The 27,404-nt window shown below is 38.8% G+C and overlaps 1 protein-coding gene across 2 annotated transcripts; it reads right to left on the bottom strand.

Annotated features, from left to right (window-relative positions):
• Positions 1-2,054: 2,054 nt before the first annotated feature.
• Positions 2,055-27,404, bottom strand: LOC140477403 (BEN domain-containing protein 5-like). Of its 2 annotated transcripts, none has more exons than XM_072571229.1 (6): positions 27,062-27,404; positions 23,315-23,454; positions 13,862-14,120; positions 7,016-7,308; positions 6,709-6,919; positions 2,055-3,019 (listed from the first exon to the last, which is right to left on the bottom strand). In XM_072571229.1, the coding sequence occupies exons 1-6, from the start codon at positions 27,294-27,296 to the stop codon at positions 2,769-2,771; spliced, it is 1,389 nt and encodes a 462-aa protein (XP_072427330.1). In that variant the 5' UTR covers positions 27,297-27,404; the 3' UTR covers positions 2,055-2,768. The 2 variants fall into 2 exon arrangements, with proteins under 2 accessions (XP_072427330.1, XP_072427331.1); XM_072571230.1 differs by lacking the exon at positions 27,062-27,404 and adding an exon at positions 26,875-26,995.

A 27,404-nucleotide genomic window follows, 5' to 3' on the forward strand; every position in this document is an offset into this window, starting at 1 on the left:
AAATTTCTTTTCAGACAAAAGATTGGGATCTAAATTTTGATAAGAATAGCTAAAACTAAGTTCAGGCAGTCAGGAATTAGTTTCCACATTTTTTCTGATCCTGAATCTTATATCAATGGAAAAATTAAGTGGATACCAGTCACATCCTTACCAAGGAGAAAACAAGGTGTAGGTTTTGGCACAGTGGTTTCAAACAAAAGCAAGTTGAAGTGCAAAGTATCTTGTGAACTTGAGACCCATTGGTCGGGCACTGATAAAGTTCTTAATATTGGAATAAACTTCATTCATGAAATTTAAAAAAGCTGATTTATACATTTGAGATATAGACTGATCAAAATTTAGAATGATGGGAAATTCCTCATTGTAGAAATATGTACATTATATAATAGACTGGAGAAACTCAGTTTCCTTATTTGTACACACCCACAATTTGTTGGATTGTGCTGAAGTGGCACACATGGATAGATTCCTGGGTTTAACTGGAGTTAGTTTCTCATCAAGAGACAGTGCTTTGGAGCAGATGTCTGATGCATTTTAAAAAAGTCCTGCCACAGCAGTGATTTTATGGTTCAGGGAACCATGCTGTAGAATCTGTTTGGGTGGAGTTGAGGAATGGTAGGGGAAAACCGTTACTTGTGGGAATGACTTACAGGCCCCAAACAATAAACACAATGTATACCAAATTATATGAGAATGGTTGGGTTCTTATGCTAGAGGGACAGCAATTATCAGGGATGACTTTAAATTTACACATAAACTGGAAAAATCTGAGTGGTAGTAGCAACCTTGATCAAGTGTTCATAAAATTATTTTGACATAGTCTCCAGAGTCATAGAGATGTACAGCATGGAAACAGACCCTTTCGTCTAACTCGTCCATGCTGACTAGATATCTCAACCCAATCTAGTCCTACTTGCCAGCACCTAGCCCATATCCTTCCAAACCCTTCCTATTCATATACCCATTCAATGCCTTTTAAATGTTGCAATTGTACTAGCTTCCACCACTTCCTCTGGTAGCCCATTCCACACAGGCACCACCCTCTGCGTGAAAAAGTTGCCCCTTAGGTTTCTTTTATATTTTTCCCCTCTCACCCTAAACCTATGCCCATTGCAGGGAAAAGACCTTATCTATTTATGCTATCCGTGTCCCTCATAATTTTGTAAATCTCTATAAGGTCACCCCTCAGCCTCCGATGCCCAGGGAAAACAGCTACAGCCTATTCAACCTCGAGCCTGACTATTTTCAGCTGCTTCATTAATGACCTCCTCTCCATCATAAGGTTAGAAGGGAGGTTGCTTGCTAACAATAGCATTTATCTTCACTGGCATTTCCCCATAATAAAGGGTCTAGGTCCACATGTAGCAATATCTGGATCCCACAAATAGTTGGCTGCATGCTGTGAATGTTACATGCCGCTTAAGTGAGTAGCTTACCTCGTGACTCTCCAAAGCCTTCGCTACGCCACAAGGCAAAAGTTAGTAAATATATTTCATTTGCCTGGATGTATCTCCATTAATATTATCAAGATGCTTGGCACAATCCAGATTGTAGCAGTAATTTGATCAGCATCCTAGCCATCAGCTTAAACAGCATCTCTATGGCAGCAATGTTTACTACTTGCAGATTTACCAAAGCACCTTCCCAAGGCAACTCCTGCAGCTCTACCAATGTCATAATTTCTATCACTAATAAGAAAGAAGATAGCAGGCACATGGGAAAACAATCACCTAAAAATATCCTTCCAAGTTGCACAAATCACCCCAATTTGAAAACATATTGTCATTCCTACATTGTAACTGTACCATAATCTCAAAACCCTCTACCTAACTGCCTCATAATAGGACTTTCACCAGATGAGCCACAGCAGTACAAAAAGGCTCACCACCATCTTCTAGGGATCAGCGATAAATGCCACCTCTGACAGTGATGGTCAAATCCAAAGAATGAATAGTTGATAAAGCTATATAAAAGAAGTATACAAGTTTCTATATTTCATAAATTCCAACAATGAATACAAAAGCAAAGGGGTAAGGCTTAGACTATACATAATATTAGTTAAGACACACTTTTAATTTTATATTTGGATTTTTCAACTTACTTTGAAAGGTCACAGTCAGAGTACAGAACAGATTCACAAAGATCATACCAAATGTGGAAAGATTTAGTTATAAGGAAAAATTACAGTCTTTCTTAAGACCACAGCCAATATCATGATGAGATCTTTTTCAGTATAAAGAATAATGAACTTGGATTAGGTAAATAAGGAAAACGATATCCAATTAATTGATAATCGATCAAATATAAGATTTAAATTTATCATTACCAACTCAAGATCGAGATAATTATTTACGTTTAAATTCAACTGTTAGGACATAGCAACAGAATCTTTAATAGATGTTAACAGGGAATTGGATAAATGTTTTAATTTAAAAGATATGGAAAAAGGATAAGCCATGGGGAAGAACTAGAAGCTCTGAGATGCACCATAGATGTAATGAGCTAAATGGCTTCCTTCTGTAGAATTCTACAATTTGCTTAATTATTTGTACATTTTCACCGATTCAACATTGAGATTTAAAACTTGACTGCTACACAGAAATTAATAGGAAAATGCTTTTTGCAGCACCGTTTTATGGGAAATAAGTGACTTGAAAAAACAAGCAAATTTCACTATAATAAAATCAAATAACAGTTATATACTATTAATAGCCGGAACAGACATGAACAGAATTTTCTGATCATACAAGGTATTAGTTGTCACAGGATTATTCATAGATAAAGGTTTCAATCTCTTCCTTGATGGGTACCTCAGATCTCTCACAATGTGCATGAATTTCACATTTTAATCCTATCTCACATTCACAGTTCCTAAACTTTGATATGTCTGCTTTGGCTTTGCGCCACTGCTTATTAATGTCCATTATTTTTTCCCCAATGTATCGATTAACTTTATTTAGTCGCTTGTGAATCTCATTGTCATCTTTGGCATCTTGTCGTATTCTGTTCAGTAATTGTTCTGTCGAGGAAACAGAATTTTATTTAGTTTCATTAACAAAATAAATAAGATATTCAAAAATATTCCTCTAACGCTGTACATCTTGGGAACTAATTTACTTTTCAGAAACTTAAATATACTCCAGATGCTTGTTGTTGACTGAAGATGAAGAGTTCAAGGCTTGCCCCAGGACACAGCACATAATCTTGACTGACAGTTCAGTGCATTCCTGAAGGAGTCCTGTTTTGTTGAAGTACTACTTTTTGAATCGGCTGAGGTCCCATCTGTCTGTTTATATGGTGACAAAGATTTATGTTTCAGTTTAAGAAACAAGAACATTTTCCTCGTATACTGCCTAACATTAATCTAACAATGATAAAAATAAATTCACTGGCTTGTTGGAACCTGTGCACAAACTGGTTGAATTCGCCTACATAACAAATATTGGTTATACTCCAAACATTAGGGCAATTGGGACCTCCTGAAGTCCTGAAAGGTGCGATGTGAAGTTAAGTTTGATTTGTATTGGAATAAGTACAGTAACAAAATAAGCAAGATCTTCCTAATTCACTGAAGTTTACCTGCTGTGGTGATATTTACTGTGATGTCAAAAAGGGTGGTTCAGGACTTTGACCCAGTAACAGAGAACGAACAAGGATATTGTTCCAAGTCGAGTGATATGTAGTATGGGTGATGTGTTTCCATGTGATTATTGCCTTTGAGACATGGTAGAATTTATGGCCTCAGCAGGTGCTTTCAAATGTGCCTTGGTGAGTTGCTACTGTATGTCCCAGATAGTAATCATTAATGCCATTAAGGAGAGATTCAAGGTGTAACAAACTTTTTTGGATTATGTTCAGCTTCAAGTATTGTTGGAGCAGCAACCTTACAGGCAACTGGATAACATTCCATCATCATTTTTACTTATGCTTTGTAGATGTTGGACAAGTTTCAGGAAAGAAGAGCTGATGTACTCACCACAGAATTTCAAGTATCTAAATTTGCTTTTGTAGCTGCTGTATTCATATGGCTGGTCAAGCTCGTTTCTGACCAATGGCAACTCCCCAAGATAAATTGGGGGGGGAAAAGAGTCGGTGATGGCAATGCCCTTGGTTGTGGTGGTCATTGACAGGTACTTAGGTGGCAAGTAATCATGTCCAGGTTTTGCTATATGTGGATACAAACTTTGTCAAGATCTGAGGAGTTACAAATTGTGCTGAACCTCATGCAATCATCGAAAACATTTTCACTTCTGATTTCATGATGGAGGTAAGGTCATTGATGAAGATAGATGTAACTAAGTACCCTGAAGAACTTCTCAAACATTGTCTGTAGCTGAGGGATTGGCCTCCAGCAGCCACCACCTGTGTGTTAGGATTGACTTCATTTCTGTTGGGACACTAATACCACAGAATGTTCTGAGGGAGGGTCACTGGACCTGAAACATTGACTCTGCTTTTTCTCCAAAATTGCTGCTAGACCGATAGAGTTTCCCCAACAATTTCTATTTTCATTGTAAGAGTAGAGTAATGAGGCAGTAATTGACAGAATTAGATTTGTCTTGCTTTGGGGTCAGGACGTACCTGGGAAATTCTTCACATTGTGGGATGGATGACAGTGTTGAAGCTGTATTGGACCAATTTGGCTACAGAATTCTGGAGTACAAATCTTCGGTCTGACTGTTGGAACGTTGTCTGTGTTGATAGCCTTTGCAATGTTATTCAGTGCCTTCAACCATTTCTTGTTATCACGTTGAGTGAATCAACTTGGTTGAAAACAACTTGGCTGGAGATGACAGAAGAGGCCAGATAGATACTGTACTTGGCACTTCTGGCTGAAGATGCTTGGTCTTTTCTTTTTCATTAATATGCAGGGCTTCCCCCCCACCCGCCCCCCCATGGGAATATCTGAAGAGTCTTCTCCTCCTGTCCACTGCCATTTATAACTGCATAACAGGACTTTTAAAAAATTAATTCACAGATTATAGGCATCGCTGGCTATAACATTTATAGCCTCTTGCTAATTGGCCACAGGGCATTTAAAAGTAAACCAAATTGCTGGGGGTTTGGAATCACATGTAAATAAAGACAGCAGTTTCCTGCCCTGAAGAACATTAGTCTTTCAATTCTGGATTTATTGATTTCAAATTCCACAACAGAGTTCTGATTTGATCAATTAGTATGGGGTCTCTTTGGTTTCAGTATTGTACACTGCTTTCATTATTTGGCAAGCATATAATATCATTATAATCTCACCAAGTTGGCACTGCTTTTGGCACACCCTCATGCATTTAATTGAAATTGGACTGATTCTCTGGTTTGATGGAAATAGTATATTGACGGATATGACTCTTAAGACAACGGATTGTGGTTGAATGCAATTCTGCTATTGTTTAACAGTACTCGATGATACCCAGTTTTGAGCTGCAAGGTCTGTTCTTAATTTATCCTATTTAGTACAGCGGTAATGCTACATAACAGAATGGAGGGTATCCGGAATGGGAAAATAGGACTTCAACTTCATAAGGACTGTGTGGTGGTCAGTGTTACCAATGTGTCATGCATAGATGCACCTGTTACATAGATTGGTGACAATGAGCTAAACAGCTTCCTTCTCGTGTTGGCTATTTTAGGATGTGCCATAAACTCAGATTTGAAGCTATGCATATATACCTAAAAACATATAAAGTAAACCATTCAACCCTTTGACCCTGCTCCACCGTCCAATAAGATTATGGTTGACCTGTTTGTGTTGTAGGTTCCACATTCCCATCCAACTCAATAACCCTATATTCTCCTGCCTAACAAGAATTTATTAATTTCTATCTTAAAATATTCCATGATACTGCCTCCACCACCTTCTGGGGCAGTGTTCCAAAACAACTGAAAGAAAAAAAATTCTTCTTATCACTGTCCAAAAAGGGTGATCCCTAATTTTACAACAGTGAATCCTAATTCTGGACTGACCCACAAGAGAAAACATTCTTTCCATGTTCATATTGTTAAGACCATTTAGGATCTATGGGCTTCAATCAAGTAACCTCACTCTTCTAAACTCCAGTGGAAGGAAGTGCTTCTGAAATATTTCCTCCACAGTGAGTCCATTTTGTCATTTCAAAATTGGCATGTCCCTAGAATGTTAACCAAAGCAAAACTGTAGGATAGTAATATTCAATATTTAATTATTAAAGTTCACACTTACATGCAAACATACATCATTTACATACAAAAACTTGTGCTTTTAAACTACTTTTGGAAATGGTTATCATAGTCTCAGGGCTTATCAGCTTAGGTCCACTTCAGAGAAGTACTACGTCAATGTGGAATTCTGCAACCTACTGCACAGAGCTCCTTTCTCACCCCAACCTCTCATCCAACTCTTTACCGTGATTTTGCTGCAAGTGATTCTTATCACCAGGTTAGGCACTCACAATGATGTTGCTTTGCTTTACTGAAGTGAAATAGTAAATTTCTCTTTCAGAATTGCTTTAAATTTGCAAAGTGAAGAAAAAAATTGCAAAATTTTACAAAATGAAGTTTAGCATTCTTGGTACAGCAGAATTCTGATACTGTCACCCATGATGCAAGACTCAATGCAATAGCTGTAAACTTCGTGGGTAAGCAGGATGGGGAGAGAAAGGATGATTCTAAGGCATAATAAATAGCAAAAATAAATGAAACAATTTGCTTTGGAAATGTTCCTGAGCTCACCTTTAATAATCTGTACTTTATAAGGGGAAAGAGGTGGCTTGGGTGACGACTTTGTAGAGTTGCATGCAATTCCAGTGACACTTCTGTCCTTCAAAGTGTCCACTCCCCACACAGCTACAGCCAAGCACTTTGTAAACCTTGAATCACTTGGCTGGCGTTTCACAGTTTCCCACTTGTCCTCATCAATCCATATATTAGCTCCAATGTGAACCTATATTTACAAATTGTATTAGAAACCTGAGATTGTAATTTCAGCTGGTATATACAAAATATGGGAAGTATCTGTCATACATAAAGCTAAGCTCACCTTTCCATCCTGAACTGAGTAAACGTTAGGCTGAGTCAAAGCAATTGTTTGGGTTGAAGCCCATGGACACGGTACCATGTTGTTCCCATTTTCAATCTGACTCTCTAGATGATCAGAGGTACTTGGAGTTGGAAGGAGAGCATGTGGACTTTTCTTGGAAGGATAAACTCTTTGTTGCATGTTCAAATGATCTTGCAGAATAGAAGTTACTGGAGTACTTGAAATCATTTGATGTGTTGATGTGTTGTCAACCAGCTCCTCCTCAGGATTTGACCCATGGTACTGTTCTGGTACTGCAAATGTGAAATATTGAAAATAATTGAAATGAAAAATCAAAAGGCTAATTCATGGACTGGTATTATTATGGACTGCAAGATTTTAAATGTCTGCGAATTAACCTTTCTATGCAAGCTATCAAAGTCCTTTCATATTTTAGGTTGTGCCATCAGCTACCAGATCACTAAAATAGCAGCTCGTGCCCTAACATTGGTTATAATACTGAAACTTTTAGTAAACATCTGGAAAGGAACAAACAAGAAACAAGTCAATAACACAGAATAAGAAAAGACAACTGAAAAATTTGTTCAGCTATAGTTTTACGAAAAGTAACCTGAATGATGCCAGCATTTGAATTAGGAAACTCATTCTGGGTAGTCAAGTATGCATGCACAATAACATGCTGTAAAACTAATTTCCCCTTGAATCCAGGTGCTTGGAATCCTTCTATCAATGGAACAAGGCCTCAGCCTGTTATTATGGATTGCAATGTGGTAGTCTTAAGTGGTCACAATAGAACTTCTTACACCAAAAAAATGATCCTCAGCCTGTATGGGACATTTTCCATTTTTATTTTGTATCTAGAGCAACATTGATTAATCAACTGGTTAAAGTAGGTCTTCTTTTTGGTGTAAGAAGTTCTATCATGACCACTTAAGGCTACAATATTGCAAGTTAGCACACGTGCCCCCACCTCCCAATTATCTCTCAGCAGCATTCATCAATACAGTCAATTATAAAGCAAAAATACATGTCTGTGAATAAGTTTTATACAGCTATATGAGTATTATTAACGCTATTACCTCAAAGTATATATGTACTCCTAAATCGAAGGTAATTGAATATGGTATCTCAAAGTAAATCTGTGCCCATTAGTGTTTGCTTAAGTCAAACCATTTCATTTATCATAGGATCTTAAATAAGAGGCAACTCATCACAATATTTAAAAGTCAGATTGCTGAGAAATTCAGTTTGTTTGTCTGTTTTTGACGGTAGTTCAAAGGTTGTTAGGGATATATTCCACGAATGCAAGTTCAGAAAACCTAGACACAATTTGACAAGAGCCAGAACTTTGGTAATCTTCACTGCAGGGTTATTTGTTGTATTTAAACAGCAAAATTTGATTAAAGCCATACAACGTTATCTGTCCAAAAGAGAATTAAGACAGTGGTAGAAGATTTAAGCAGAAGAATTTCAGCCTCCAAGTACAGTCTTAACTCTATAATTTTAGATCTTGTTCATGGGATAGGCTGGACATTAAATGTCAACAGTGTCTTAAACTGCAGGTTCAAGGTAATGAGTCTGCCAAGAATCAACAGGTTTCAAACTCCCATTGTTGTGGTAAGTCATTTTGGAGCCAACACTACCCAAGTATACCCTACAGATCTTTCTCTTTGCAGGAACATCACCATTAGATATTAAGTGACTGGCACAATTAATTTTGAGTCTTGGTTATGCAAACCACAGATATGAGACACTGTGGGAGACATTACAACTCACTGTGAAAGTCTAAGTGTATTGCTATCACTCTGCTGAGCACAGAAAGGGAGCACAGACCTTCACACTATTGTAAACCATAAATTGGTGCCAACTCTGAGTGCATGATCCATTGGATTAATGTAATTTTTCCATCTTGATGTGTTCTTTGCCATCCAGTCAGTAAAAGGTATTAAAGTGAAAGTTTCAGAACCCACCATCTTCCACTGAAAATAAGGCTTTGGTAAATTGATAAAACTAGAAGTTTAGTTTAAGATTTTATGGTTAGTCACAGTAAACAATGTAAAATTTGCATTTATTCTATGACCAATAGTGGTGCTCTAATACAATCATGGAGTAATGGCACAGTTTGCTTTTGTCCATTCTACTTCATTGCAAATCTCAGCCAAATCTTTACACAAATATTCTAAATGAGAGGCCAAGTGGTTTCTATCACAAGGGAAAAATTATGAAATTGGGCCATAACCTCTTTTTCCTGGGGCTACCATATAGCAAAGGTATAGGTGGCAATCCCCATTCTTTAAAGTAGTACACAGGAAGAGAAATAAATCCAAACGATTAGATTAGATTCTCTACAGTATGGAAACAGGCCCTTCGGCCCAACAAGTTCACACCGACCCTCCGAACAGAAACCCACCCAAACCCTTTCCCCTACCCTATATTTACCCCTAACACTGTGGGCAATTGAGCATGGCCAATTCACCTGACCTGCACATATTTGGATTGTGGGAGGAAATCCACGCAAACACGGGGAGAATATGCAAACTCCATACAGACAGGCGGGAATCGAACCCAGCACCCTGGCGCTGTGAGGCAGCAGTGCTAACCACTGAGCCACCGTGCCGCCCTTGAGGTTGATGAGAAATTACTTTACACAATATCAGTTCCCTTTGGATGGCCTGCCCACTGTCTAGAGGCATACAAACTTGTCAGTTACTTCATTGTGCTTGAGTAGCCATGGCACTACTCTCTTCTTAATCTAATTCCTGCTTTTTTTTTTGATGGTGGTAGGTTGGTGGGAGAGGAGAAGTAGCTGGAATTCAATAAGTAAGTGTGACAAGGACATTGCAAAAAAAAACTAATAGACTCTTAAATCTGTGATAAAATGAATCCAATACAAAATGTGAGATGCAATGGCAAGTTTAAGTAAAGCCTAACTACAGAACACTTTGATGAAGTTGAGAAACAATAATGCAGCTTCACCTGTATGCTATCTGTCATGAGGGAAACACAAATATCAAGAAAGATTTTAAATACTGAGCAGAAGAGGAGAGGGATTAATTTGATAAATTTTAAAAGGGATGAGATAGAGTAAATAGAAGCAGACCGTGCCCCATTAATTGAAGGAGCTGGAATGAGGGCATAAATAAAAATATTTAAAAGAAAGGTTTAAGGTAAGACCATAAACATAGACAGAAGTATGCTGTTCAGCCCAGTGAGGTAAAAATGAGGTAAAACGTGGAGCTTATCTCTCCACGCTTCAGGCTCACTGCCTTTATTCCTGATGAAGGGCTTTTGCCCGAAACGTCGATTTCGCTTCTCCTTGGATGCTGCCTGAACTGCTGTGCTCTTCCAGCACCACTAATCCAGTGTTCAGCCCAGTGAGTCAGCTCTGCCATTCAATGAGATCATGGCTAATTTGATAATCCTCAATTCCACTCTCGTCTTTTCCCCAAACTCTTGATTTCTTTATTGATTAAAGATCTGCTTCATTGAGTTACTTTCAATTGGGTTCAAATTTGAAGATTATTCATCTTGTCCTGGATTATCCTTTGACAGGAAGATTAATTCCACTTGCCCTGTCAGGATCCTATATTATTTTAATCAGCTCTATTAGGTCATAAACAAACACAGAATGCTGGAGAAGCTCAGCAGGCCTGGCAGCATCTGCAGAGAAAGAAAGAGTTAATGTTTTGAGTCTGGACTCCTCTCAAAACTAAAAGATTTTTGAAATACTTTTTAAAAAGTATTTTTGGCAGAGGCAGAGGTGCAGTGCAAAAGGGTTGTTAATGGTGGAGAAAGCAAAAAAAAGAGATGTAAAATGGATATAAAGTGTAAAGAGGCAAATGGGTCATTTCGACTTACAGCAGAATAAACAAGGCAAAGCTGTGGGAGGGAGAGAATGTAAGAAAAATGGAGAAAAGAGCTAACATGGTCACTTTCTGAAGTTATTGAATTCAATGTTGAGACCTCGAAACTGTAAAGTGCCTACACAGAAAATGAAATCCTTAGTCCCTCGAGCTCGTTTGTGCTTCATTGAAATTCAGTTAATAAAAAAGAAAGTAATGTTGGAGGTGGCCTGGTATAAGGTTGCATCTTCAGAATGGATGCAACAGAAAAACTGGGAGATTGAAATGGATAAGAGTTTTTCCTCAACCAAGGATTCCACTCAATTGTGATTGATAGATCGGATATGGCCAAACATCCTATCGTCTGCAATTCTGCCCTCATCTTTGACCAAAATGACAGGTTTCCACTTCTTCACTTTCCACCCTCCTAGTCTCTGCATTCAAAAGATCGCTCTCTTTCTAAGCATTATTTCTAATGCCTTCCAGCAAGTCAGGCACATCAGAGGAGCAGGAGAGTTGACATTTCGGGTATAAGTCCATCATCAGAAATGTGGAGGGGGAAGGGTGCTGAGAGATAAATTGGGGCGGGGGTGAGGTAAAGTAGGTGGGTTGGCAATAAATGGATACAAGTGGGAGGTGGGGAGGGTTTGTCGAGCGTATAGGTGGGAAGGAAGATGGACAGGTAGGACAGATCAAGACAACAGTGCAGAGTTGGAGGACTGGATCTGTGACAAGCTGGTGGGAAGGAACATTTGGAAATTGGTGAAGCCAATGTTGATGCCTTGTGGTTGTAGTCATACTGGATTTGAAATGTTAACTCTGTTACTCTCTCTACAGATGCTGCCAGATCTGCTGAGTTTTTCCAGCATTTCTACCTTCTGCAATTGTCCTGGAATGTGCCATGGTGTTATTCCTCTAGTTGGCGGGTGGTTTTGATTTGGCGGTGGAGGAGGCCCAGGATTTGCATGTGCTTGGTGGGGATGGTGGTGGTGGGGTGTGCGTATGTGTGTGAGGGGAGTTGAAGTGGTTGGCCACAGGGCTGTTTGGTGTGTGCAGACTAGAGATATTCACTGAACCGCTCCACGAGTTGGCATCCTATTTCCCTAACGTAGAGCAGACTACATTGAGAGCAACAGAGGCAGTAAATGAGGCAGGTGAATGTGCAAAAAAACCTCTGCTCAACTTGAAATGATTCTTTATGGCTATGGACAGAGGTGATGGGGGAGATGTGGGCGCAGGTTTTATACCTTGTGCAGTGGTAGGGGAAGGTGGCTAGTGTAGACAGTTGGTGAAGGGAGTCGAGGAGGGAATGGTCTCTGTGGAACGCAGTTAGGGGTAGGGAGAGAAATATATTTTTGGTGGTGGCACCTGACTCTCCATAACCACACTAGTCTACTCTACCACCACTCCAAATGCTTCCTCACCCCACTATGGCACATTACAGGACAATTACAGAAGGTGTAACACTTGCCCATTTGCCTCCTCTCTCCTCACCATCCAAGTGTCCAAACTAATCTTCCAGGTAAAGCAGCAGTTCACTTGTACATACTTCAATCCAGTTTACTACATTTGCTGCTCATGATGCAGGGTCCTTTATATTGCTAAGACCAAACTCAGACTAGATGATCACTTTGCAAAACACCTCTCCTGCCTGTATGAATGACCTGACCTCCCAGTTGCTTGCCATTAAATCATGCTAACATTCCCGTCATGCTAACATTTTTGGCCTGGGCCTGCTGCAGTGTTCCAATGAAACACAAAGCAAGCTTGAGGAACAACTTATTTTCCATTGAAGACATTCTACATCTTCGAGGTCTCACTGTTGAACTTAATACCTTCAGAAGCATTATGTATGTTCTCCATTTTTCTTACAATTGCCCACAAACCTCCCCACCAGCCAAACGCAACCACCACCACCCTACCCTACAACCTTATTTTGTTTGTAACAAACCCAGGAATTGCTGGATAAACTCAGCAGATCTGGCAGCATCTGTAGAGAGAGTAATAGAGTTAACATTTCAAATCCAGTATGACTCTTTTTCAGAACTGTCAGCATGGTCTGAAAGATGGCACTGGACTTGACATGTTAACTTTGTTTCTCTCTCCACAGATGCTACCAGACCTGCTGAGTTTCTCCAGCATTGTAAGCGTTTGTGTCAGATTTACAGCATCTGTAGTATTTTGCCTTTATCTTTGTCTTGTTTGTGTCTCATTTGCTTTGCTCTTAATAGGGAAGTCTCATTCTCTCCATTTCACATCTTAATTTACGCTAATTTTGCATCACTTTTTCTCTTTCTCTACTATTAACAAACCCTTTGTCTTTTCCACTGGGTCTCTGCCTGTCAAACACATATATAAAAAAAAACTTTTTCCAACCAACTTTCAGTTCTGAAGAAGAGTCATACTGATGCAAAATGTCAATGCCGTTTCTTTTTCCACAGATGCTGCCAGCTCTGCTAAGTTTCTCCAGCATTATCTATGTTTAGTTCAGATTTCCAGCATTCGTAGTATTTTGCCTATGACATCATACCCTGATCAGTTCGAGATATCCCAAACATTAAATTCCTTAAAATTAATTCAGCCACATATGAAACATCCCTATAAACGAAATGGCTACAGCAGTTAAAGGAACTGGAAAGTTTAGAGCCAAAAGTGTTAATTTATAAAGAGATACGTTATACTTTTTACAGAAAACACTTTATGATCATTAGTTTAGCACAAAACTTTGGATACAAAAGAATTTGAATGATGGGTTACAAACTCAAACTATCACAAGTTAACAACATAATAAAGAACATACAGTAACATACAGAAAAAAGAACATACAGTAACAAAGACAACTGAGTCAACTTAAACATTCCAGTTAGCTAATTAATTTTAGTAAGCCTCCTACTAGATTATGACAGGGATTTGAAGTAACAAACAAAAAGACATAGAAATACCAATGTTATTATTCATTATTTTAGCTTGATCTGGAATCAAAATTTGGAAAGAAGAAACTTACATCTAAATAACTTCAATAGCAGTGCATTCTGAAGATCCATATTAAGGTCCCTTAGTCGCTGTAGTTCAGATGCCAAGTGTTCATATTCTTTTTGCTTTTCTTCAGCAAATCGAAGTTTTGTGGTAACTTTTTTAAGTTCCTGAATCAATCTTTTATTGTTGGCCTTGGCCCGAGAGTATTTATGTTTTAGTTCATCAAAAATCTTTAGTGTTTGGTCATCATCATCACTGCTATCTTCAAAGCAGGAGGCACCTTGTTCCTAAAACAAACAAAATAGTTTGCAGCAAATAATTTGAGGAAAAAAAACTAATCTAAATCTCTATTTTGACAGAGAGAAAAGATTCTGTGTGCGATGTCTAAATCTTGTGAAGACTATAGCAAAACGTCTACTACATTTCACAAGTAACAAATTATTGAATTGCAAAATTGCAAATTATTGAAACACAAGCAGTATTGAATTTACACTGAAAGACCAATACGAAAAGTGATTGCTAATGGTAAATATGAATTGAAAACAATATGCACATGACTCAATACTGCTGACTTTTAAATTTTCTATTTCTGATTTGTTGGGAGATTTCACTTACTCAACTCACCTATATGACCAGAATATACAGCTGGTCATTTTTATAATGCCACAGATAATATGGGAATATTGTTATTTCTTTTTCCACCCTCACCAAATAGTAACACACTGGCAGCAGTCAAACTTAGAAATGGTGAAAAAACTGAAACTGCTGTCCAGAAAGCAAATTATGTACTTTCAATCTATTCCTCACTTACAATTTAAATGGCTGAGCCAATAGGCAGGTGGAATCCATTTTGTTTTGGAGTATGATTTTAACCTGTGCTTAACTATTTGCAAGGATGGCAATTTTAATGGTTTCTTGGATTAAAATAAAAATGCTTAGGAATGGACAAAAACAGTCAAAGGAGAAAGAACAGGAAGAAATCTTAAATATATTGACCAGCTCAGTTGTTCAATTTGCAACAGAGGGAAATAGATTAGAAACCCTCTAATGTGATTCCTGGACTATGCGGTTAGCTCCACATCAGGGTTGTAGGAGAGAGTTTGGTGACCTTACACCTTGTGCTTGTGAAAACGAGACAGGAAGTATTAGCTGGTGTTCTTCATCCTGATCACTATTCAGGGATGCCTTCTGTCACTCAAGATTATACAGTGCATCTACAGATTCTCAGTCTTTTGCGCAGTTACAATGAATGACGAATTACGGAAATCCAAAAGACCCAAATTTCAAAAACCTTAAAGTTGGGAAAATAGAAAACATGTTGAAAATAAAATTGTAAATAAAAAAAAAAGTTGGACTAACTCAAGCTGTATAGTTTTCAAATTAGAAGCCATATAGATGAGACATCCACAATACTTCAATCTAGTATCCTTCAACCACTGACACAGTAGTAGCAGCATTTAAAAGAATACACTTCAGAAAATTACCAAGGTTCTTTAGAAAATACTGTCCAAATCCACAACCTTTACCATCTGGAAAGACAAGGTCAGCAGATACATAGGAACGCCAGAAACTGCAAGTTCCCAGCCTAGCCATGAACCATCTTGACAAGCAAAAAGTATTTGTTCCTTTACAAACTTTCTTCCCAACAATCTTATGTGGCTTTCAACATTAAATAGGCTGAAGGGCATCACACAGTTTCAGATGTGGACAAACTGCCAGAAGCAGCAGTAAATGCAGATACAGTTACAACACTTAAAAGACATTTGGACAGGTACACGAATAGGAAAGGTTTAGTGGGATATGGGCCAAATGCAGGCAAATGGGACTAGTTTAGACGTGGTCAGACGATTTGGACTGAAGGATCTGTTTCCAATCTGCATCACTGCATGTGACTACACATGACACCTAATAGAATTAAAATTGTCTTTTATCTCCATCTCATTAAAAACCTGTTTTTCTCTTTTCAAACTGTTTTGCTACAAATTTACAAAAGAATGACCAAGAAATGTTCACAATTGAAGAAATGGGAAGATTGCTTGGCCTGTCAACCCTGCACTGCTATTCAACAAATGTTGGCTAATCTTCTCCCTCAATCTTTCCCTGCCTTCATCCCATATCCCTCGAGACATCAAAGATTAGTTGGTCTTGTCCCCAGGATATGGAATTTCAAATGTTCACAACAGAGCGAAGGAACTCCTCATCTGTCTCCTAAATGAATGGCCCTTATCCTGAGACTGTGCCCCCATGTTCTACATTTCCCAACCAGAATAACAACTGCTCAGTGTCTAACCTATGAAACTCTTCAATACTTGACTATCTCAATGGATCATCTCTCATTTCCATAAACTTCAGAGAAAATGGTTTCAATTTACTCAAATTCTAATCCCAGGGCAACCCTCTCATCCAAGGGACCAAATAGCTTTGCTATTGCACCTCAGATGCAAATATATCTTTCCTTAATACAGAGGTGAAAGCTTTGATGTGGTTTAATTAAAGACCATTTCAAACATAGCAATACTTAATTTAAACCCATTGTAATAAAGGCCAACACATCAATGTTCTTCCTAATTGCTTGCAGTATCTGCACACAAACTTTATGTTCATTATATATTCTCACTAAAGTCCCTCTGAATATGTTTATTTATACACTCTACACCTTATAGAAATACTGTTTTTCTGTTCTTATGAATAAAATGAATAACATTACACATCACCATATCCATCGGCCATCGTATTCACTACTCATTTAAAAGGTCTTTATCCTTTTGCAACCTCTTTGTCATCATTACAGCATGCATTCCCATATTGTGCAGCTAAAGGGGAACTTTTTTTAACATTTCGTGTCAGGAGTTGTGTTTTAACATTGTGTCACACTTGGCATGAAACAGAGTTGCACAGTCCAAATGGATACTGTTTTGGTGCAGCCTCTCTTGCATCCGGATACCTCTTGTCCTCTGCCAGATTTTGCTCCCTCTGCCAGATTTTGCTCTCATTGCCTCTTGAGCTTCAAACTTACCACAAAATTCTTCAACCTGAAACTGCTCTCATTCTGAAACTGCTCCGCCTGTCTGTCACCAATCATCTCCCAAGTCCTTGCTTACAGCAAGGGTTCAGGACATGGAAACAGCAAGTTGATAGTAGGGAGGGGTTGATAGTAAAGAAGCAAGATGTGTGGGATCTGTAGTATACACCATTGATGACGACTAGGGAAGTTGAAGTGTTGGGGACATGGTGAGCGGGAGGTCAGCAAACGAGGTACATAAGAAGATTTAGCTTATTTCTCTTTCATGCATAAATATAGGAATGTAGCAATGTAAACTACATCAACTTCTCAAGTAAATGCCTTTTTCTTTTGCTGAGAAAGAGTGGTCCTATAAAACCTAACTATAGCTTTTACATTGGTTGCAATAGCAAAGTTGCATATGTTTAATGTTTCATTTAAAATGTAACTTTCAGAAACAACTAAAATATTAAGTGAGAACTTAGTGTATTGTACTGTTTCCCAATTTTAAACAATCTTGTGGCCACCTTTCATTGGTTTATTAAACACTCCTAATCTTCAGACTTGCTATTATATTTGAAACATGTTTTTATGATATCCTTAAGTTGTACAGTAAGCCACAAATAGATCTTTATTCTTGCAGAAAAAAAATAATTTGTTTTGAAAATTTCACTTTCATCAAGTCTGTAATGAGACCAGTAGATCAGTAGGTAGAGCTCAAAGCGAGTGTAAGTGGGCTGGTTACAGTTGAATAAGTTCTGATTAATATCACTATCTCCAATACCTTCCATTACTTTATTGGTGATTGAGGGTAGACTGTTGTTGTGATAACTGGCTGGGTCAAATTGCCCCACTTTTAAGGACAGGACATTTCGGTAATTGTAACGGAACTGTGGTTTAGGGGCACGGCTAGTTCTAAAGCACGTCTTGGTTGTCAGATTCTATAGCATTTGCAAAATCCAGCTCTTTCAGTCATTTCTTGATATTGTGTGGATTAAATTGAATTGGCTGAAGACTGACATCAATGATGCTATGCACCTCAGTTGGAGGCTGGGATCATTATCAACCTAGCACTTCTGGAAGCAACAACTTGCAAATGCTTCAGCCTTGTCTTTTGCACTGACGTGATGGGCTCCCCCAGTGTTAAAGATGGGGATACTTGTACAACACCATTCACAACTTCGACTTGATCCATTAGTAGAGAGCTCTCTCAGCTCAATATATTACATGCTGATCCCTCTGCTTGACATGTAAGCCCTGCTGCAGCTTCACCAGGTTGACAACTCATTTTTGGGCTTGCCTAGTGCTGTTCCTGCCAATCCCTCCTGCACATCTCGTTGAGCTAGGCTTGGTTCCTTGATTTTTTGAATTCTGAAGAAGAGTCACTTGACCCGAAACATTAACTCTGATTTCTCTCCACAAATGCTGCCAGACCTGCTCAGCTTTCCAGTAATTTCTATTTTTGTTTCCAATATTCTATATTTCAGTACAGCAATTTTTCTCCACAAAACATGCTCAATGCTCTTGATGATTAAGTGGGTGTGAAGTGCAGATCAGAAGAGTTCCAATTGTAAGGCCCTCAATATGAAATCTGGTTTGTAATTAACTGCAAGATGACAGCATGCATGGCAACGGATGTAATAATTCACATCTAAGATCAACAGTAACATTAACGCACGTGAAATAGCATGCCAAAGTGTTTCCTGCTCAAGGATACAGTAGTGGATTCAAAAGCAACATTCAGCGAACACTGGAAATCTTAAAAACAAAATGCTGGAAAATTCAACAGATGTGGGGACATCTGTAAGAAGAAATGCTTCAGAACAATTCCAATAAAATGAAACAGTTGTAAAGTCACTTTCCTCAGTTTTTGAAAATTTTCTTTCTTGATTTACTCATTAATACATTTGCCAGAATTACTAGCCAAGAATCCTGATTGCCAAAGGTATTGTAAAAAGAGAATTAAAAAGACTTTTTCCAGATAAAAGTTAAAAAGTGATTTATGACCTATTACTGATTTATTACCTACAGCTTGCCTTAGTAAGATTCTTCAATCGTCTTCAGTGGAAGGAAGTATGCTGTTGCTTGCCCTTTTCACACAGGTTCCAGGTCTCCTGCAGAGGGCATTGCACTGAAACAAATCTTTGATTAAGTTGTGCAAATGCTCAGAAAATCACTGAGCAGCTGTAAGTAAAATGAACAGTGAGTACTATTAGTTTACTGCGGACCTTAAAATATGGGTCAATATTCAACTAGGTAATCCAAAATGGTTCAGAAGTAAATTAAAGTTGTAGAGATGTAACAGACCCTTTGGGTCCAACTCGTCCATGCCGACCAGATGATATACTAAATTAATTTAATCCCTTTTGCCATCACTTGACCCACATCCCTCTAAACCCTTCCTATTCATTACCCATCCAGATGCCTTTTAAATGTTGTAACTATACCAGCCTCAACCACTTCCTCTGGTAGCTCATTCCATACACGCATCATGCTTTGCGCGAAAAAAATTGGCCCTTAGGTCCCTTTTAAATCTTTCCTGTCTCACCCTAAACCTATGCAGTCTAGTTCTGGAATCCCCCAACCCAGGGAAAAGACCTTGTCTATTTACACTATCCATACCCCTCATGATTTTATAAACCTCTATAAGGTCACCCCTCAACCTCCGAAGCTCTAGGGAAAATGGCCCCAGCCTATTCAGCCTCTCGCCATAGCTCAAACCCTTCAAGCTTGGCAACATCCTTGTAAATCTTTTTGAAACCTTTCAGGTTTCACAACATCTTTTCGATAAGAAGGAAACCAGAACTGCACATGATTCCAAAAGTAGCCTAACCAATGTCCTGTATAGCTGCAACATGACCTCCCAACTTCTATACTCAATGCTCTGGCCAGTAAGGGAAAACATACTAAACATGTCCTTCACTATACTATCTAACTGAGATTCCACTTTCAAGGAAATATTAACCTGCACTCTAACGTCTCCTTTTTCAGCAATAACTCCCAGGACCTTGCCAAAGCATCTTTGTAAACCCAACTTGAATCTAGGACATACACATCGACATTTACACAGGAAACAAATTTACCTGCCTTTCACCACTACTGTTTATATATATTTGTGCAAATACAATTTGCAATTAGATTAGATTCCCCTACAATGTGGAATCAGGCCCTTTGGCACAACAAGTCCACACCGATCTTCCGAAGAGTAACTCACCCAGACCCATTTCCCTCCAATTAATGCAATATTTGGTGCATGGCATTGCTGACTAAGAAATCATTCAATGACCATCCTTAATTGCACTGAAGCTGCTGTGGTAAGCTTCCTTCTTGAACCACTGACGTCCTTGCCTTTCTGGATATACCGCAACGCTGTTAAGTGAGTTCCAGTATTTTGACAGAGCAATAATAAAGGAATGGCAATATGAAACTTGAAAGGGTTCAGAGAAGATTTACAAAGACGTTGCCAGGGTTTATGTTATAGGGAGAAGCTGAAGATGGTTCACTGGCTGCATGACTTATTGGACAACTAGCAGGTAGTATTATTGACATGCACCCCTCTCTGCCCTTTCAGAAGGTGTTACCAAAGGAGCCTTTGGTGAATTACTGCAGTGCATCTTCTACATGGTACACACTGCTGTCACATTGCGCCTGTGGTGAAGGGAATGTTGAAGTGGGTTCAACAATGGGTTGCCAATCAAGTAGACTATGTCCTGGAAGATACCTAGCTTTGGGTGTTGCTGGAACTGCACCTAAACACTAAGTGAGAGTATTCCATCAAGCTTTCAACTTGTGATTTATAAATGGTGGGGAGGCACTGGGAAGACAGGAGATAAGATACTTGCTGCAAAATTGTTGCACCTAACCATCTCCCATTGCCATATAGTGTTTATATGGATGGCTCAGTTCAACCTTGGATCAATAGTAACCCTCAGGATGTTGATAGTGGAGGATTCCGCAATGGTAGCACCATTAAACACAATGGTCATGGATAAATTCTCACTTGTGAGAGGAAATTTTTATCTGACACCTGTGTGGCACAAATGTTCCTAGCCACTTAATAGCCCAAGCCTGGATGCTGTCCAGGTTTGGCTATAGATGGTCACAGTATCGTTGCGTGCATTTTGGAACTCCATTTCCCTCTGTTGGCTGGGCAGCTGGTTTAGACAGTGTGAGGCCAACAGCATGGATTCCGGATGAAGGGCTTATGCCTGAAATGTTGACTCTCCTGCTCCTCAGATGCTGCCTGACCTGCTGTGCTCTTCCAGCACCACACTTTGACATTCTCAACTTTGCCCCTCACCTGAGGTGCAGTGACCTTCAGGTTAAACTCACCACCAGTTTTGTTTCTCTGTTTCTAATGAATGAGCAGCCCCAAGGTCGTCAGGTACTATGGTGACTTTACCTTGATCTTTTTGAATTAGAATCATTACACATTTAACAAAATTATTCCCTCTTCTGACCTTACGATGGTGGAAAGGTCTTATTTGAATCAGATTATGATGGCTAGGCAGTCTACACGATCCTGAGGAAGTCTTAGTGATGCCCTGTGACTGTGATGATTCATCTCCGAAAACTACACCCATTTTCCTTTGTGCTAGGTATGACTACAACCAACATTGTGTTTTCCTTCAAATTCCACTGACTCCAGTTTTGCTAAGATTCCTTGATGCCACACGTGGTCAAATATTGTCTTGATATCAAGGGCAATCACCCTCCTTTTACTTCTGGAGTGCAACTCTTTTGTTCATGTTAGACCAAGGTGGCATAACACAAACTGAGCACTAATGAACAAGTTATTCCTGAGCAAATTCTTTTTTGACTGCACCGACAATGATTTCTTCCATTACTAGATGATCAAGAGTAGGAAGATAGAGTATTACATGGAAGGCTAGATTGGATTTATTCTGCTTTTTGTGGACAGGGCATACTTGGGTAATTTTCTCATTGTCGAGTAGATGCCCACATTGTAACTTTATTGGAACATGTTTCATAAATGAGAACTTATTAGCATTCTTATCAATTTGATTATTATTTTATCAGCACACAACCTGAAAAATCTGTATAAAAGTCATATGGCAGTATTTGAAGCAATGAGAGTTTCCTCAATTCCTTGAGTTAATGTTTCTTGTACAGAAAAGATCAGAAATAGACTATTTGTTTGCTCTTTGTAAGACATAGCTTTATGCAAATTAATTACATTTGATTTCATAGCTTTTCAAAAAAATTATTTTATGACATCTGCGACTGTCCTGTAAAAGTAATCTGAGAGTTGGAAGACATCTTGATCATGTAACTTATAAGACTCTATTCAAATGAGAACAAGTATGGAGCAAGTATGATTATTTCTTCAGTTCACAATTACGTGTTATTACATAAAATAAATCCTACAAAACATCTGAATGAACTACTGAAATGCAAAACCTTACTAGCCTGTATCACACTTATAAATTCCCCAGGATAAAGTTCCCATATTCAGTTATAAGAGCAATTAAACTCTACTCTCTCCAAAGATGCTGTCTGGCCTGCTGAAATTCTTGTACTCTAGATTTCCAGAATCTGCGATATTTTATTTATTTTTCGCCAAGTACCTTCTAAAACATACCAAAAGTGTACTGGTTTCCAATCATCTACTAAAACTGAAATATGTATGTCAAGCAAAGAATCTTTGAATTTTCAGGCAGTGTGAATATGTAAATGTATCACGTTTGTACTATTAAATCATGGAAGGAAACAAGGAAGCTTGTAAGAATAGTGTCTTTTCTGTCTTCAATATGCTCATCTCCATTATTTATGGCAGGCTCATAAATATGAAGGTGGCTGAATTGTGCAGAGTTTAGTTATTATCTTGTCAATTTCACCATTAACTGAGGTACTAGTAATACACCTAAAGTTTTAGCAAACTTTGGTACATGGCATTTCTTGAAAGGACATCAATCATAATCTAAAAAGCTGTGAAGTGCTCAAAATTGTTATTGTATTTAGTGCAGATTATGAGAGACCTTTATAATTGTTACCTATAGTACTGGAAATGTTTAGTTCCGTTTGCCCAATATTGTTGACAGTCCTGGGTTAGTGGGCACGGTGTTAATGGTGGGGTATTGAATCCTAAGTTCCAAACTCGATGCTGGACTTTGCAAACTGATTTAACTCAGGGTGGTAATAGAGATGGATTTTGCATATAGAGATGGTCTTAACTTGGGACAAGGGAAAAGAAGCCAGAGTTCAAATTTTTGAAAAGCATTTAATGAACATTATCAGAAGGAGCATGCTTTTTGTGGCAGAACTTATTCTAAAGAACTTGCAATTACATTGGTCATTACAGTTGGATGAAGTTCTGTAGGGATATGAACAGCTGTGGGATTATACCCCAGTGTTTGTCAGCCTTTTCAAAAGAGAAGGGGGTAAAAAGGAAGCAAGTGAAACAGAAAAACATTGTTCTAATTTAGAAAAGGTAACAGATACCCAAACATTATTTAATACCTGGATATTGCTGAGTTGATGCACTTCATCTTCAGTGCTGTCACCATCTTCTGATTCAGACACTTCAACGAAACTTTCAATTATTTTTGGCACTTTGCACTTTTTCAGTTTCAAAAATTTCTCCAGTTCTTGTCTGCTATCTAGGGAATTGTTAACAAATGAAGAAAATAAGATGAATCAAGAACTTTATTGCTGCAGGACATATTTCACCAGACATTGCTTGATTGGAACAACATCTAAGTACTTAAATCTGAATTTACATTACTATGAATGTGGCATAAATATCTGAGGACTTCAGAAAAAAACATTGACACGATGGATGTTTGATAGATTTAATTTTGTTAAGGCTTAAGTAAAAAAAAACCTAAATGAGGCAGATCATTTTATTTGTTTTATGCACCTAATGTACAAAACAAACTGCCATTTTGACAGGAAGAAGCATTGCTAAATATTTTATTAAGAGTTTCTAAACATCAAAAACAGTTCATTCAAAAATGAGAAATCTGTTATACAAAATTCCTATTTCTAAAATAATAAAAAATGGAATACTTTCCCCTGGATTGTTCTCAAGAAGGTCAGAGAATAAGATATGATGGCGTTATTAAAAATCATTAGCATTCAAGACAGGGTAGAGAGATACTGTTCCCACAATGAAAACAGAAGCAGCGGACACGGATTTAAAGTGAGCAACAAAATAGTCAAACGCAGCATAAGGAAAAATACCTTTTGATGCTAAGGAATCAAGAAGGCGTTCACATTTGAAGAATGTGGACTCAAGTTAAAAGGCAACTGGCTAAGTTCCTAACATATAGATGATCTGTAGTTGGGGACCACGTGTAGTGTGTCAAAGTTTGATGACACTAAGATAAGTGGCAGAGCAACGTGTGCAGAGGACTGTAAATCTTTGCAGATGAACATAGATACCTTAAGTGAGTGGGCAAAGGTCTGGCAGACGGAATACAATGTTAATAAATGTGAAGTCATCCAGTTTGGTAGGAGTAACAGTAAAAAGGATTATTACTTGAAGGGTAAAAAGTTGCAGCATGCTGCTATGCAGTGGGACTTGGGTGTCCTTGTGCATGAATCATAGAGGGTTGGTCTGCAGGTACAATTAGGAAGGCAACTGGAATTTTGTCCTTCATTGCTAAAGGGATTGAGTTTAAAAGCAGGGAGGTTATGGTGCAGCTGTACAGGGCAATGGTGAGGCCACACCTGGAGTACTGAGTTCAGTTTTGGTCTTCTTACTTTAGAAAGGATGCATTGGCACAGAGAGGGGTGCAGAGGAGGTTCACTAGGTTGATTTCTGAGTTGAAGACGTTGGCTTATGAGGAGAGACTGAGTATATATTCTTTGGAATTCAGAAAAATGAGGGTGGATCTTATAAAATTATGAAGGTAATAGATAAGATAGAAGTAGAGTGGATGCATCCACCGGCAGGTGAAACTAGGACACGAGGGCATAACCTCAAGATTAAAGGAAGCAGATTTAGGATTGAATTGAGAAGGGACTTCTTCATCCAGAGGATTTTAAATCTCTTGAATTCCTCGCCCAGTGAAGTTGTTGATACTACTTTAGTAAATGTTTTTAAAGCTAAGATAGATACTTATTTTGAACAATAAAGGAATTAAGGGATAGAGTGAGAGCGTGGGTAAGTCGATCAGAGTCCACAAAAAGATCAGCCATGATCTTACTGAATAGCAGAGCAGGCTTGAAGGGCCAGACAGCCTATTCGTGCTGATGGGTCTTATGTTCTTCTGTTCAAATCCCACATTTACAATGGCTAGTCCACCTAGCCTGCACATCTTTGGACTAAAAAGCTAACTCCTGTTGTATTATTCAGAACTAAGTCTGGCAATGTGCCATGATTTTATTGAATGGTGGAGCAGGCTTGAAGGGCCAGCTGGCCTACTCCTGTTCTTATGTTCTAATAAGAAAACATTTGCAGAACTATGAAAAACAATAGGGAAGATAAACTAATTGCTTTATTCTTGCAAGGTGCCCAGATGCATATGATGATTGAAAAAGCAGCCTTCTCTGCTGTTATAATTCTGTAAGTGATCCACACAGAACACAACACTTGCAATTATATGCTTTTCACAACTACTGGATGTCTCAAAGTGTTTTACAACCAAGTAATTTTGAAGGCAATCACTGTTATGACATAAAAGGCTGGTTCCAGGTAAATTCCTGATGAAGGGCTTTTGCCCGAAGCTTCGATTCTCCTGTTCCTCAGATGCTGCCTGACCTGCTGTGCTTTTCTAGCATCACACTCTTGACTCTGATCTCCAGTCCTCACTTTCTCCTCGGATCTAGGTACAGTCAATGGTCTACGGAAAGTACCCGCATCTCAGGTGGGACAACTTGTTTCAGCATCCTTGAGTGGAAATTCTGTGGCCTGCACATTCTTGGTCACTATGGGCAATTTAACATAGCGAATCCTGCAGGTCTTTGGACTGTGGAAGGAAACTGCAGCACCTGGAGGATACACATGCAGATACGGGGAGAACATCCAAACTCTATATCGACAGTCATCTAAAAGTGGAGTTGAACCAGATCCCTGGCTGTGAGGCAGCAGTGCTAACCAGTGAGCCACCATGCCACCCATCATGTATTGTAAACATATAAAGGGTTAGCTGGTTGGAACAGATCCAAGTGACTCCCATTATAAAACTGCATGCATCATTTGCATGATTTTCTAGGAACATAACCCCTAAGATGAGCAGTACTTAACTAGACAGTTTTCCTATTTAAAGCCTTTTAAAAAAAATTACATTTCAGAAAAAAAAACCCAATGTATCCCATTCAACAGCTAAACACACGCCCACATATTTTGACAGTTATTAGAACAATTTGTATCCATATACAAGACATGATTCCTGTTTCACTACAGAGCAATGACAAAGTATAGGATGCGTATGGAACATGCTTCATCTTCTTCAAAGTATCACAGTATTCTAGATTTAGGATACATTTTGCTTTGGAAGTCACATGGCAAAACAAAAGCTATCAACCAAAAGTTAACACATCTAAGATATGCTTGAATGGGAAAATTGATAAGTGGTACAATTACCACCTTATGAGTTGCATTGAGTGGCATGTAGGATAGGTCAGTAACACCAGTATTTAGAATCACTGATAGATTTACTACTTGTTCAAGTTACCTGCATGTTGCAAAGTGAGCCTTGCACCTCAAAAACCAATTTGGAAATATTTTTATGTTTCTGCACACTTGTGCCTCAGCAAATTTTATTCAAGTTACGATATTTTCAAGCATTTTTCTTACTAAACCTTAATTTAAAAATAGGCAAAATCTATTCGTATTAACTGCAAGACCGATCATCAAACTATAGCCTTACAAGACAGTGGTGTATTCCATTGTAATAATTCTGTGCTAAAAGGGAAAAATAATAGAAACTCAAACCTAGCTTTTTCACTGCACTGAAGTGAACAATAAAGGCGCGGGAGATACAAGAGTTTGAAGACACCAAATGAGGCGGTTACCTGAACGAAAACAATGTACAGGTATAATTACTAACCACCAACATTGGTCGAAGACTCACCCCTCCTGCCCAGCAACAGGAGCATTTGGGGTCGCGGTGCATACGTTTCAACCAATTGTGTTTTTTTCTAGGGGAGGAACATTCGCATCTCTCATTGGTCTTTCGTTCAGAGCCTCGCCGGTTGGGTAAGACTAAACAGTCCCACGTTTCCCTCCCCTCCTTGTTTCCGGCCTGGGTTTGTACCTACCTCCCAGAGCAAGAATCTGGGCCTTCCGGCAGTGCCCCCCCTTGATAATGGTGCTTGTTTCCGTTTCTCCTGCCCCGGGCCCTGATCCCGGTGCCGGACCTGCTCCCGGCAGCGCCAGTCGATAAACTTGTTTCTTGTTGAAGTCGCACTTAGAGGTGGGGTGGAAATTTTTAATGTGGGACACGGGTATGATATGATGCACTTGGTCCTGCAGGAAGCGCACGCAGGCGAACATGTTTGTTGAAAGGCGCCGCCACCACCTTTTCCCTCCTCCTCCTCCCCGCAGTACGGCTCCGAGTAGAGCGGAGGAGAACACAAGCCGGATCTCAGGCTCCACCGCGAA

This window comes from Chiloscyllium punctatum, chromosome 5, assembly GCF_047496795.1.
Source record: "Chiloscyllium punctatum isolate Juve2018m chromosome 5, sChiPun1.3, whole genome shotgun sequence".
Classification (NCBI taxonomy): Eukaryota; Metazoa; Chordata; class Chondrichthyes; order Orectolobiformes; family Hemiscylliidae; genus Chiloscyllium; species Chiloscyllium punctatum.

Excerpts from the sequence above, each read along its gene's own strand:
- LOC140477403 (XM_072571229.1), bottom strand. The coding sequence starts at position 27,296 with ATGTTCGCCTGCGTGCGCTTCCTGCAGGACCAAGTGCATCATATCATA. Across the intron at positions 14,121-23,314 it reads ATCAACTCAGCAATATCCAG|GAACAAGGTGCCTCCTGCTT; the intron begins GTATTAAATAAT and ends TGTTTGTTTTAG. Across the intron at positions 6,920-7,015 it reads ACTCAGTTCAGGATGGAAAG|GTTCACATTGGAGCTAATAT; the intron begins GTGAGCTTAGCT and ends TTGTAAATATAG.